We start from the raw sequence: 14,652 nt of genomic DNA on the forward strand, positions 1-14,652 counted from the left end.
TGATGTAGAACGACAGGACCTTGTATGGCGCAAGAATCATCCTATCTGTTTATTTTTCTTCTTGTGGCAGAAAGAGAGGGCATGACGCGTGAACAACAAAAGCAAATTTATTGTATACCTTACATACCTGCTACCGCTTCCAGAATTTCGTGAAAAACGGCATGTGAAAGAACTTTCTGCGACGGAAATTGCCCGTAAGAGGTTCAGTTCAGATACTGCACAGTTCAGATTTACTCGTTACCATATTTACGCGATTTACAGTGTACACCTTCAATGCACAAGCAGAGAAAGTGCTGGAACAGTGCACCCGATCAGCAAAGCATGCAGCGTTTAGCCTGCCCAGACAAAACTGTTTAAGCAGTCAACACCTTCCCTGTTGCCCGCATACTATTATAACGCTTAACAAACTTGCTTCATTAGCTTAATATGCTTTTATTGCAAACGATTCTGGCTTCGGAACCATATTTTTAAAGAGTAACTTTAACAAATGTCAATAAATGTCAGATTAAGATAGTTTTGTTTAGGGGGTTTAACGTCGCCAAGTGACTCTGGCTTTGAAGGACGTCGTATTGAAGGGCTCTGGAAATTTCGACCGCCTGGGGCTATTTAACGCGCACTGATATCGCACAGTACACGGGCCTCTAGAATTTCTCTTTCAAAGAAATTCAACCGCCGCGGCCGGGATCGAACCCACGTCTTTCGAGTCAGCAGCCGAGCGCCATAACCACTGAGTCACCGCGACGGCATTTCATTTCATTTCTTTTCATTTCATTTCTTAGGTCCTCAAAGGCTCCATTTAAGGGGTAGTACATGAGGGGTGGGGGGGGGGGGGGGTACGGCAGTTATGACAAAAAAATGATTTTCGATGGCAGTCTTGAATTGTTGAAGATCTTCAAGGGAAGCGATATGGCCGGGAAGGTCGTTCCAGTCCAGGGCAGTACGGAGGAAAAATGATTTTTGGAACGTTGTGGTATGGGCGCGCTGGGGGTAGACTGCTTTGGGATGGCTGTGACGGGATAAACGATGGGCTGGGCGGATGAGTGCGTTGTTCGGTGGCAAGCTGTGAAAAAATGTATGATAAAGAGAAAGGCGAGCTAGTTGACGACGGGATGCTATAGGGTACGAAATTCAAGTTGAGATTTTAGTCTAGTTAAACAAGCACGATATGAGTACTCCGAAAGAATGAATCGTGAGGCGCAATTTTGAATAGATTCCAGTAAATTCGACAGGTTGGTTTGGTGAGGATCGAATATAGAACTAGAGTACTCTGACCGGACATGGGAGAGAGCGGATGAATGGGAGTTGGCGAGAACAAACTGGAGACGATTGGTTAGAAAACTGCTGATCCTGGTGAGCACACAAGAGTCTAAATTAAGGCATGACAGTTTGAGTAGCAGGTGACAATGATATACTTTGTCGAAGGCTTTCTCGAAATCTAAAAAAAACGCGTCAGTGGGTGTATTAAGGTCAAGGCTGGTGTGAATATCATGAAGGAAAAGAGCAAGGTCTGATTCACTGGAGTGGCCTTGACGGAAGCCATGCTGATTGGGGTGGAAAAAGTTGACCGATGAAAGGAAAGGTGCAACCTGAGAGTATATAATATGCTCGATGATTTTTGAACAAAGACTTGTGATAGATATTGGTCTGTAGTTGGTGGGGCATGAACGGTTACCTTTTTTGAAGACAGGAACGGCCTTCCCAATCCTCCAGTCAGCAGGAATGGTGCCAGTACTAGTTAGCGATGGCTGAAATATGAGTGACAAAACTAAACTACTGACTTGTTTAGTATTTTTAAGCACTTTGGCATTAATGCCATCTGTTCCCACGGCGGATGAATTTTTTAGTTTGTCAATTACATTAGAGATATCGAACGGGTCGAAGCTATGGGGTACATTTGAGGATGAGCATAATTCGGGGGTAAAGGGAGGTGCAAAGTGTCTCATTGGTGAAGACAGCGCAAAATGCATCATTTATTGCACCAGAAACTTCGTGTTCAGGAACATTGCAGCCGTCGTTATGGAACAAAGAAATGCTGGTTGAAACTGAAGGATTGACTGTTTTCCAGAACTGTTCTGGGGCGTTACGCAGCATAGAGGCCAGAGTGTTGTTGAAAAAGTTGTGTTTGGCGGTAACTCGCTGGCGGCATGAAAATACTTATCCCATGCAGCGTCGTTGTTAGAATGCTTTGCAATGCGAAAGAGCCCTTTTTTTCTTGTTATTCAAACGGTTTAGTACTCTATTGAACCATGGTGACTGCTCACGCTGTGTTATTGTCATAGTGGGGATGTACTTTGCGATTAGACGGAACATTTCGGTTTTAAAAAGTTGCCAGTTAGTATCAACAGGACGCTGTTGATAACTGGCCGGGAAGGTGTCATAAAAAGATGGCAACTCTGTATTCATACCTGCATAATCACCTTTACCATAGAGAGTCAGTTTTTTCTTGCTTTTTTTGCTTCTGAGTGAACTGCAGTGGAAAGAGCCACAGATTACAGCGTGATCGCTCGGGGACGGGAGAAAGATAAGCGAAGAAAAAATATCGCCATGGGTTGTTAAAATGAGGTCCAGGATATCAGAGCGGTGGTCTGTAATGCGAGTAGGTTCTGTGACCAGCTGTGATAGACCGAAAGTCAGGCACGTGTTCATGAATTCACATTCGTTGTTGCACTTTGACAAGGTGGAAGAGGGGTTAGTCCAGTTTATCGAGGGATAATTAAGTCACCAAAAAGAACCACGGGGGTATTATGATACATGGTTGTTATAGCTTGCAATGATTCGTAAAATAAAGGTAAGAAGGAGTCGTCGTTAGTTGGTGTCGATAGCAAACACCAATTAGGAAGCGCGGAAAAGCAGCATGCAACATATCCAGGTTATGTGCAGCGCAGCGATCGGTTAGCGGCGATGTTCTGATGAAAGATGCAACGCAGCTTACAAAGGCAAGCAAATGACCCATGCAGAAGTGATGTGGCTGCTATATGTACCATCACTGCACGGCAGTACGCGTGCGTTTCACACCCACCAGGTACTTTCTTCAAGAAGGTCGTGCTGACCAGAAATCCGATGACATCCCCGAGGCTCTGAAAAAGCGCACTCGTGACCGGAACCACCAACCTCAGCACTTCTTTCACGTTCACCAGTCTTATATACACAAAGCTGCGCCATGAAACCTATATCTGACGTATGCTACCCCCCCCCCCCCCCCCCCCCCCCCCCTCGTGCCTCTTCTGTTTGGGAAAGTGGCATATGTGTCACGTTTCAGACAGAGACGCTGGTACCGAAGGTTCCACGTGGTCTTCAGCAGAGTGCCCCGCCGGCACGTTCCATTTACGCACCAGGGTCACACAAAATGTCACTCTGTCATTTCCCACAACGAAGCCCCTTCTGCACATGGCCTCGAACCTGTTCGATCCGTAGTGGCTGTACCCACTTGCCTGCAACTTCAAGCGAGCTGACCTGGAGTGCGTCCACGCAGGTTCGAAGCGGCTCAGAGTCGCATTCGAAGTAAAGCTCTCCTTCGGGTGGGCTAGTTTTACAGACTCGACTTTCCACGGGTTAAATGTTCGGCGGCGCTCGTCAACTCTGGCATAGACATCGAGCGCCGAGTTCTCTTCCAGAATGACCATCTTCATGTAGCATCCATCACTGTTTAGCTCTACTTTGGCCGTCCATGTCTCAGGTATAGACAGTTCAAGGCCGCGCTTGACCAAGTCGTAGAGCTGCAGGAAGTCAGAAGCAGAGCTCATAGATTCCGGCTTGGTCCTCTTGAATACAACGAGGAAAGCGCACCTCTCCCTGTCGCTCTCCCGTGCGTCCACAAGACACCGAGTCAACTGCGTCGTCTGTCTTCTGAACGGTCGAGGAATGTTTGCTGGCGGAAGCCAAGGTTCGTCAGTCTCCCCTTCCTGAGGTCTTAGACATTCCTGACGAAGACTAGCCCCTTCCACAGATGCATCCGTTGTGAAGGCAGATGAGGAACTTGCAGCATCACTGTCGCTGTACCCTCGACGCCTTCGTTGGGCGAAGTGTACGTCCGTTTCTAGGTCCGTCACGCCTTGGACTGAATCGGGACGATGGCCGTGGTCAGCGCTGCTGTAAGTTGGAAAGCGAGTAGAAATTCTTCTCAGAAGGTCAGTCGCCTCGTTGAGGCCGGAACCCAGAAGCGAGGACTTCTCATCCAGGCTTCTGACATACTCCACCAACTCGTTCATCCTGGACTCGAGGCCCACCAAAGTGTCGTGGGTGGAAAGCGTTACGTCTTCTTGACTGCTTTCGGTGCTGAGGTATCGGTCCCATGCCACAGGTCGTCCGCGAGTGAGGAGGGCCCGCGTGCAACCCATTCTGTAGTGTTCTGCGAGGTGGGCCAGTAGAACTGTCGCGTGACACCGCGGGCAAACAGCAGGATGGAAAGCGCAGTCTTTCTCGAAGTGCTCTGGTAGATTGGCGACAGGTCCTACGAAGTCGCATCCGCAGTTCGCATTCCAGCACATCACCTAGCAGAAGACAGAAACGAGAAAACATCAGGGGACACGCTATGCTATTGGAAGAAAATAGAAACGCAGGAATTAACGTAAAAAAAAAACTCTGCCTGAATATCATTTCGCACACACTGTGTCTCAGCCTTGTCTTTTGTCTGCTTCGTAAGCTATCATTCTAAGAAAACAGCATTGCGCTCTAAAAAGTCTACAAACGTTTCTTGATGAAGGCAAGAACGGCTAAAGGTAAATAAACATTCTACAGGGTCTTGTTGAATGCTATATAACTAGTTAAGCGCAAAGAATATTCACAAATAATTCAATTGGTGCATAATTGTTTGAAAAAAAATTGGTCAGGCTAGAGTATTTTGTATCTTTGTAAGTGATTATACAAAGAGGCTGTGTGTAACCTGCAAATATGTGAAAGGGAACTGTTTATTTGCACACATTATCAGCTTTTGCTGTTTTTTTGTTAAAGAAAGGATGGCAACTGCCCTATTCTCGACGTACGTCTCACCTGCGCTATAATAGATGGATTGAAGGCAACGAAAAGAAAGATAAAAGGAAAAGGCTTTAGATTATTCTCTCGGGACGCGCTGAATAGAATCATGCTGAGGCGAGGAGCGAGGGCTGCGGAACGAGGGCTTGGAAAGCCCAATGCTCGCGGTGAAGACGTCACTCATGAACCATGAGCTCATGAGAAGTGACATCGCAACAGTACACAAGACTGGAGTGCACTGTGCGTTCAGAGTTGGTCGTGCCCGCGTTTTCAGTACGGTGCTTAGTGACCTTTTCAGATGTAATACATTAATTTTGTTGATATTTTTACTTTTGTTGTATGCAATCTTTTTCACCGCATCAGCGTTCAGCTCTGAGTGTGACCACCGCAGAATGACAATAATTTCGACAACAAATTATACTAGGAAGCAGTTCGTGCTTCCGGGGTACTGATAGCTGTGGCCTGGAGGTAGGCTGCATGATTTAGGGCTCTAACGACGTATTGATTCAGGTAGCCACTGCCAGCTTACCTTCAGTGACATGGCATCCTGTGAAGAGCATTCCTTCCAGATGACTTGCTGCCCGGGTGAGAACGGTTTGCCGTCCAAGACGCAGCAGGGACTGCCATTCTCACTGCTGACCTGGCACCCTCGCAGGCAGTCCACGCACAGGACGTGAGAGCAAGGGAGAACAGCCGTCATCCTTGTCACTCCCCCGCACAGGCTACAGGCATGTAGAGATGGCGGCAACGACGGTTCAGCCAACTGCGTCGGCCTCCAGTCGATGCCCCGCTGGAATCCGCGAAGTACAGCGAAGCGACGGAGCTCGGGCATATTCGTCAGGAGGCGGGGTCGCTCATGTCTTGAGGTGCGTACTCTAATGAGTACAGTGCGACCAACTAGGTGCCAAGCAGACTCTCCCCTAGGAAAACAGAGAGATGTACGGGTTACATTGATGTGCAGATGCACAGAGTTGGAGACGAAGAATTCTGACAAGTGATGTATGGATGGAAGGATGAATGGATGTGAGTGTCTCCTTTGAAATAGGTTGGTAGCAGGTGTCATCATGTCCGGTATTTCTTTGTATTTTAATTTCTCTAACCAATCTTTCAAACTTACTACTGGTTTTATCGAGAAAGTAGCCCGTTTTCTTTAAAATACAGTCTATTGCCTTTTACGCTTGACCAATTTTCAATCCTGTTTTTTTTTATGATTCCAGTGCCATGCTAGCAAGCCACCAATCTTTCAGTCGCTTTTCGCTAATGTATACTGCAGTATCATTCACAGTACCTTTGCTATCTGAAAAGCCTAGCGCCTCAGGTAGAGTAACTGTGCCGATACCGCCACATTAGGGTAAAATATGTCGAATTATTTCTAGTGGTTAGCCACACACTGCACATGTGTCACCTTCTTGGTTAAAATTCTTTCCGAACCTTCGAGTTTTAAGACACCCTGATCTCCCCTAAGAGAGTAGGGTAGCCCGCTCTTAAATAATCATAAATCGATTCGTTCCTAGTTTGCCTTGTCCAGTTGCTATTGTAGGTAGGAATTGCGCACAAAAGACACACACAGGAAAAACACGAGGGAGACTGAAAGAGCGCAAACTATCAACTGGTGTTTATTTGATTCAGTGCCGCTTTATAGGCAGTGTGCACACGTGCCTACAAAAAGGGGAAGGAGAGCATAAGGAGGCAAATCAACCCTGCGCGACGATCCACCAAAAACGCTCAAAAAAATTCTTTTCCGCGTTGTACAATGAAACGGAGGTGTCACTCACATATTTATCACCTCTTGCCTTGATGTGGTATGCCTCTAGAAGTTCACGGGAAACTTTGTCATTGCTCCTGCCCAGAATTCTGATATTATTTAGCAGTGGCTCACAACCGGTGCATGCAATGCAATGAGCAGGCACATTTGCTCCTTCTCTATTCCTAATTGAACGCTGATGCTCCCCTGCGCGTTCCTGCGCGTTCATTCACGCAGCGTCCTGTCTGGCCCACATACACGCGCCCACACAGGGACTCATACCCGAAGATGTAAGTTCTATGGTCGGCATCCTAAAAACCGCGAGCGAGCCTTTTAAAACGCATATGCAGGTACCTCAGATCGGAACTCTGGCGTCAAGTGCGCAGGTTCCAAGATCTTTTGGGAACGATTTGCTATGCCCTAGACCAGGTCTGGCTAGTTGAAATCAAGCTATGTGCTGCCAGAAGATTTGCTGCTCAGTTGATTGAATTTAGGTGGGCTCAGTGCCTGCACCAGGTCCGGGCTTATGATAGAACTTCGTCCAAGCCAATCCAGGGAAGAGGTCTTCAAGTCCTGGGAGACGTTGCGTTACCTGAAGAAGTTGCATGTATACTCAGCAAGGGTTCTCGAAGGAAGCGCGTCTACGCATACAGCACTCTGAACAATTCGTTCACGGCTGTACAGCTACGAGCCTACGGTCCCAGCTCACGACCTGCTAGCACTTAACCGGAGTGTTTCAAGCAAGGTTGAACAAGAAGATCGTGAAAAGTGCCTCCTGGAAGGAGTAGAAGCTCTAGCAAGAACAGTGAACACTAAACACACCAAAGACCCGACCAGAAGTGTTGTCTCTTTCTTCAGGGAAAACAACCTGTGGTTGCTACAGGCTGATAAGACTGGAGGGTTCGTCGCTTTACGAGAAGAACCGTTCAACGAAAAGGCTGGCCAAGTGATCGCTAAGAACTTTGTACGCGTCAAGCCCAGTGCAACAAGAATCAAGAGCAGGGCCGCGGCTCTGTGCAGTGATCTTGATTTAACTAAGCTGGCAAGATCGATAACTGATTGCAGGAAGAGAGCGTTATCGGTCTTCTTCACCGCAAAGACCCACAAGGACTCAGTGCCGTTCAGAGCAATTGTTAGTGAGAAGGGTTCGTGGCAGTTCCTAATAAGCCAGTATTTGCAGAAGCATCTGAGTGGGTTACAAGTTGAGGACCCATTTGCCACAAAAACCTCCGGTGATGTTGTGCGCTTTTTGAAATCCAACGCTCCTATTGGCTACGCATTCTCTGTAGATGTGGAGGATTTGTTTTATTCCGTGCCTCATGATGAATTGTTTGTTGCCGTCAGAGAATGTATTGAGAGGACTGGTGAAGTAAGTTTTCGAAACTAAGCCGGTGTGCCAGCAGACAGCTTCATTTCCTTGCTAGAATTTTATTTGCAAGCCACTTATATTTGTTTTAACGATGACTTTTACATTCAACGACAAGGCATTTGCATTGGATCCTGCGTCGCACCGACCCTCTGCAATATTTTTTTAGCCGCTATTGACCGATCCCTGAATCAGGTGTTTAGTAACCAGGGTGTACTTAAGGCATTTAGATACGTTGACGATTTTCTAACTGTTTTATCTAAACAAAAAACCTTGACCCCCACTCATTCAGTGGATAGCATTTTAACTCTTTTTACACGTTATGGGAAGGGTTTAAATTTTACGCACGAACTTCCGAACCATGGTTCGCTGCAATTTTTAGATCTCAACCTAGAGATTGGTTTGCATCACATCTGCTGGCACTACGCACCGAGAGCGCAGAAAGGGCTCCTTCCCTATGATTCTGCCCACTCGAAGATAGTTACGAGAGCCATAGTTAGCTCGTGCCTGGAATCTTCTCTGACGAAGTCATGCCCGCATGCAATGCACACCAGCTTTCATAATCAGATAAACAGGCTGCTTTCAGCCGGCTTCCCCTGCGAGGTCATCTCAGCTGTGGCCGAGAACCTTCTTCAGAAGGTAAAAAAAGGAAACCGCGCCAACAACGAGGAGCGATTGCCGCGAAGAAAAACTACGGTCATCCCGTATATGCACAAGGCGGCCCACAACATAAAAAAAGTGGCAAATAGGCTTGGCGTCCCTGTGGTGTTTTCGGCGCCACGCAAGCTCGCCGGGTTGTACCCAAGGATCAGCGCGGAAAGCGCTCGACGAAGAATATGCGTGATAAAGCATGCGGCACAATTCGTAAAATGCGCCACGGGCGTTGTGTATCTCAACCCGCTCAAGTGTGGTCGCGTGTATGTGGGCCAGACAGGACGCTGCGTGAATGAACGTGCAGGAACGCGCAGGGGAGCATCAGCGTTCAATTAGGAATAGAGAAGGAGCAAATTTGCCTGCTCATTGCATTGCATGCACCGGTTGTGAGCCACTGCTAAATAATATCAGAATTCTGGGCAGGAGCAATGACAAAGTTTCCCGTGAACTTCTAGAGGCCTACCACATCAAGGCAAGAGGTGATAAATGTGTGAGTGACACCTCCGTTTCATTGTACAACGCGGAAAAGAATTTTTTGGAGCGTTTTTGATGGATCGTCGCGCAGGGTTTGATTTGCCTCCTTATGCTCTCCTTCCCCTCTTTGTAGGCACGTGTGCACACTGCCTATAAAGCGGCACTGAATCAAATAAACACCAGTTGATAGTTTTCGCTCTTTCAGTCTCCCTCGTGTTTTTCCTGTGTGTGTCTTTTGTGCGCAATTCCTACCTACAACAGTATGCACCAACTCGCCCAACAAGAAGTTCTTCTTAACTACCAGTTTTTATAGAGGTCTAGAATCTGCTTTTTTCATTCGTTAATCAATCAACTACTTTCTGCGATTTTGACCTGCCTTTTAGAACTCTTCATTTATTTACTTAGTCCTGAAATTCCCCTGGGCAGGTGTTTTACATGAGGGTTGGCGATCTTTACAGAAGAATGTTTTCAATGGCGGTCATGAAATTCATCGCAGTGCAGTGATTAATTGCCATTGAAAACTTTCATCTGTGAAGCCACCCAACGCTCGTGTAAAACGCACTGGAGTGGCGTACAACTTCTTCAGGCAGGTCATTCCAGCCTTTCGCTATATGTGGAAAAAACGAGTGAAGATGCGATGATGTGCGCGTGCGGAGGGTATACGAGGGGGCACCCAAAAGAATCCGAACTAATTTTTTGAATCGGCACAGCTTCTGTGGTACCGCGTTTTGCCACTAGGAGCGCATAGAACGAACATTCCAGAGTCAGTAAGCCGAGTGCCGTCGCTAAAGGAGGTCAGACTAGTTTAGGCAGAGCTTTAGAGTGACGACTGTTTTGGGTCAGTGTCGTTTTTGCAATGGCTGATCTTCGTGAACAGCGTGCGCCGGTGAGATTCTGATTTTTTCGCCAAAAAACTGGAACGGAAACTCTTGAAATATTCAGTAAGACGTTCAAGGACGATGCTATGGGTACAACTCAAGTGTTCCTGAATCAAAGCAACAATCGTGCCAATGAAAAACTTCAAATTCACCGCGCCTCAAAAATGCTCGTCAGGTGAAACCAAACCTCAAAACAATGCTGATTTGTTTTTTCGACGTGAGGAGTCGTCCATTCAGAATTTGTTCCGCGGGGTCAGACAGTTAACCAGGCTTTCTACTTGGATGTTTTGAAAAGATTGGGCAACAGTGTGCGGTTGAAGCGGCCTGATTTGTGGCAGACAGGTGACTGGTTTTTCCACCATGGCAATGCCCCTGCTCACACAGCCCTGTCTCTACGACAATTTTGGACCAAAAATGGCATGACCTCTGCTCCTCAACCCTCATACTTACCCGACCTTGCCACGTGCTACTTTCTTTGTTTCGTAGAATGAAAAGACAGGTGAATGGAAAGCGTTTCGCTGTTGTTGCTGAGGTGAAGAAAAAACGGAGGGACTGTCAAGCATCACAAAAGATGAATTTAAACAATGTTTTGAAAAGTGGAATGAGAGATTCGACAAACGTATCATTGCAAGTGGAGAGTACTTTGAAGGAGATTGAAGGTCTGTGCTTAAAATGTGAACAAATAAGCTCAAACAAAAATAAGTTCGGTTTCTTTTCGGTACCCCCTCGTACTGACTAGGAATCACATGGTTCGGAATAAATGGCGATGAGGGAGATACAACGATGTTATCAACCGGAACATGATATTTACTATTTCGTTTTCTAAGCCTTTTCCCCCACTCTGAGTGAACACTCTTGCTGTGCAAGCATTTAAAACATTAGCTGCCAATCTGTAGCCTTCCAATTCCTTGAGGCCTTTTTCACAGATTATATATTATTTTGAGCTTCCCGCCATTCAAACGACACCAAGGCTATGCCGACCTGTACTGCCTCTTATGTGATTTAGCCGTGGGAAGCTAGCGCTAATTTGCCAACAGCTCTCTGATTTAATTCTAGCCTCGACTGGACTTCTGCCCTCATGCACAAAACTCGATTCCCTTTCTTGGTTCAGTCTGCGGGGAAATTACGCAGTATGTCGTCCTCATCTGGAAGAAAGGGGCGGGGAGAAAATAGTTCATTTCATGATGACGAGGTAGAGGTGAAGTGAAGGAAATATTTAGTGGACCTGTCGCACGTCGATCGAATGCCCTAAGCAATATCCTGGCGCTGGTGACAGCTCAGGTACGAGGTGAAATTCCGCAGAGTAGTGTCTTTTCAGTATACATATGCTAGCCTAACAAATGAAATGTACAGTGTTGACCAAGGTAAAAACTGGAATTCACATGTAATATCTGCACCACGCCTGGCTAGTTAGGTCTACGTCCTACGAGCGGCACGTTTAAATAGCGAGCTTACCGTGGCGTCTTCGCTTTATGCGCATCAAATCTAGTAGGGCCTGGGCGACTTCGAAAGTGGCTGAATAGCGATGTTTGGGGTCAAGTTCAAGCTCCGGAACCAACTCCACTTCCAAGGTGAACCAAGAGGGCAGCACCAAGGTCATTCCGTTTGCGCAGACCACCCTAAGAAGCCCTTTCAGTACTCACTTCGTCGCTGTGGAGCTGACCAGTCGAGGCGGCTCGACAAGCCCGAGAGGTAACGTTGCTTTCGGTAGGCCTGAGAGATCCTAGGCAAACAGCAGCGCGCGGCTGGGAGCTGATGTGGACACTGCCGAGTGCGATAACTGCTGCTGCCTGACTGAGGCTGGCTGATGTCCAGTGCTCCGCGAGATAAGAGCCTCGCAATCGCAGACAGGACAGAAACAGAAAGAGCGGTGAGTAATACTTGTTTATGTGACAAGACATGCATATTCCTGCTGTAGACGGCAGCCGCATGAAGATGCGAGGGCGTAGTTTCGCGGAGATCTCGTTTTCTCTTCTCACCCCCCCCCCCCCCCCCCCCCCACCAACCCACACCGTTTCCTTCGAGGGTGTCCGTTCCAGCGGTGGCATGAGAATCACAAAAAAAAAAAGCCGCTAAGGTTGTCGCAACCACGGTGGAAGATTAGACTTCGCAGAAAGAAGAGTTGGGAAACAACGCCGCTCTGCGGCGATAGTGGGAGCTGCCTGTCCTATTCTTTTACTTCTTAAAGTAGAGATGGCAGCACGCGCAATGCAGGCGTAGAGCACGTGGCGTAGAGTAACTGGAAATTTTTCTCCGGAACTCTTAAGGGCCACAGTGGGCCGGGATGTATTATAATGACATATTTGTTGGTTTATTGAGGTTTTACGTCTCAAAGCAACTCAGGCTAGGAGGGACGCCGTAGTGAAGGGCTCCGGAAATTTCGACCACCTGGGGTTCTTTAACGTGCACTACATCGCACAGCACACGGGCCTCTAGGATTTCGCCTTCATCGAAATTCGGCCGCCGCGGCCGGGATCGAACCCGCGTCTTTCGTGTCAGCAGCCGAGCGCCGTAACCACTGAGCCACCGAGGCGGGATTACATATTTGTGTTCGCACATAGTTTTCCGGCACCCTCTTGACGTCCTGTCTCCTGGTGCTCTTGGTTTGTTTAGATCCAAGGCCTCTTCGTGCTCCGGTTTCACCCTTGTTTTCAGACCACCTCTCTTTAACCAATGAACGCAAGCTACCACAGACATTACCACGCCATAGCGATGATCAGATCAGGGCCCTCTGATCTGTTAAATCATGGAACCGGAAACCGTCAATACGGCGCCCTACTGAAATCGAGAGGAGGCAACACAAAATTTATCTAAAAAGTTAAAATGCCCAAGAAGGGAAATACCCCTTCAATCGGCCAACCTTTGGTAATTCCTCGGGGAAAATGAAAAAGAAAGCTCAGTGTTGGCCGTATGTCTCCCGGGTAACCAAATCTAGCTGAAGAGAAACTTCTAGTCGATTCGTTGCGTTTGGAACAGCACGAAAACAATGAATGACAAACAAAGGCACTGGCTCACAACTGAGAATTTTTAAATAAGAAAAATGGATTTAATACATGGCAATCATCTGACCATGCAGAGCCTAGTGTGCATGAGCAGACAACTTCCCAGGCGTATTTCTCAAGCTGTCTCACCAGCCACATGTTGAAAGCCCTATCAAATCAGCCCCCTTCCTCTCTTTCCCTTTTGAGCACTAGGCTCTGCAAGGTCACTATTTGACTGAAATTTATTTTTTCTTAATAGAATATTTTTAGTTGTGAGTCAGGGTTCGTCTGTGTAACTTCTTTTATCGTTCGTCTTGTTCTCGCGCTTTTGGATCAGTAGTGAACTGTTACTGAATAGCCGAACTTTCCATTCCACTTCTCATCAATACAGCACCGAAAATCGTCTGTAGGAATTTGCGCGAATGTAAAACACGTATAACCAAAAGTAAGAACAGGAGAATCCGAAACTCTTATGCACCGCCGCAGCTCATATGTCTGTCGGCCTTTGTCTCGCGCTCATCCTTTGAATTGCCCCAAACTGTTTTTTAATGAAGCCGATCAAAAAAGCCGCCCCCCGCGTTCTAATCGGCGATGATCCCGAAGTCGTGGATCAATGACTACGGCATTTGGCTACTGATCCCGTAGGTCGCGGGATCAAATACCGTCGAGGCGGCCGCATTTCGATAGTGGCTAAGTTCCCGTACCACGCGTGTGTTCTGTGCGGTGTTAGCGCACGTAAGACAACCACAGGCGGCCATTATGAATCAGGCGTCATTAAGGCGTCCCTCGTGGCCCATGTGACGCTGCGGGAAGTTAAACTCCACATACCGTACCGAAGCGCGTCATACGATACCATTTAAATTGGTCTTCGAAGTAGACTGGCTTACAGGTTGGGCAACATATACTGCTTCTGCAGCTTATGGCCGCTATAAACAGTAAGAGCACAATAATATGACTTTGTTTCTCATGCATGAGAAGAATATCTATCGCATTCGAACCACAGTCACAAAATTTCATTTTAAAGGGGAAAACTGCATGCGCGGATGAAAAACGATAGTATATTAACAGCTGGCAACAAAAGGGAAGAAACGTGCAATAAGAATGCATTGTTAACATTTTGCAGTTGCAGCAAAACGACGCAACACGAAGTGGAAGCACACTGTGACACGAATACTGTTTAGATTATTTTGTTTAAATATTCCCTATTGTCAAGAAGGAAATTTACGCAATAACAATTAGGGACAAAAAATTTCGAGATCTTTTGTCGTCCTCCGCTGCGAAGAAGCTCTTCAGCAGCCCTCTAATTGTGAACCTACCTGCCATAGTCGTACCTTGGCCCGGCAGTCATATGCTATCTAGCCTTAAAATGTTTTAATAACTTCAGTTGTTTCGGTGAAACATGCATATATATTCTTCTTTACTGATTTTTTCTAAACTTTTCGCCACTTCACGCGTAAACAATGCAGTAAAATGCCCAGAAAGGTATTTACACTTCCAAGCAACACGTAAACACGTCAGCAATTTTCGCCAGAATGGAGAAGTCGCCTGCCAGTCTTGAGCCGCCAGCTACGACAGCACACACCT

The 14,652-nt window shown here is 47.0% G+C and overlaps 1 protein-coding gene across 3 annotated transcripts; it reads right to left on the reverse strand.

Moving 5' to 3' along the window:
• Positions 1 to 3,204: 3,204 nt before the first annotated feature.
• Positions 3,205 to 12,063, reverse strand: LOC149337416 (uncharacterized). Of its 3 annotated transcripts, XM_089553427.1 has the most exons (4): positions 11,731 to 12,063; positions 6,747 to 7,307; positions 5,501 to 5,891; positions 3,205 to 4,490 (listed from the first exon to the last, which is right to left on the reverse strand). In XM_089553427.1, coding segments are annotated over exons 2-4 (1,635 nt in total). In that variant the 5' UTR covers positions 6,749 to 7,307; positions 11,731 to 12,063; the 3' UTR covers positions 3,205 to 3,248. The 3 variants fall into 3 exon arrangements, with proteins under 3 accessions (XP_089409553.1, XP_089409554.1, XP_089409555.1); XM_089553428.1 differs by lacking the exon at positions 6,747 to 7,307; XM_089553429.1 differs by lacking the exons at positions 6,747 to 7,307; positions 11,731 to 12,063 and adding an exon at positions 11,543 to 11,678.
• Positions 12,064 to 14,652: the final 2,589 nt, after the last annotated feature.

This window comes from Amblyomma mixtum, chromosome 7 (assembly GCF_055824585.1).
Source record: "Amblyomma mixtum isolate Tamu chromosome 7, ASM5582458v1, whole genome shotgun sequence".
Classification (NCBI taxonomy): Eukaryota; Metazoa; Arthropoda; class Arachnida; order Ixodida; family Ixodidae; genus Amblyomma; species Amblyomma mixtum.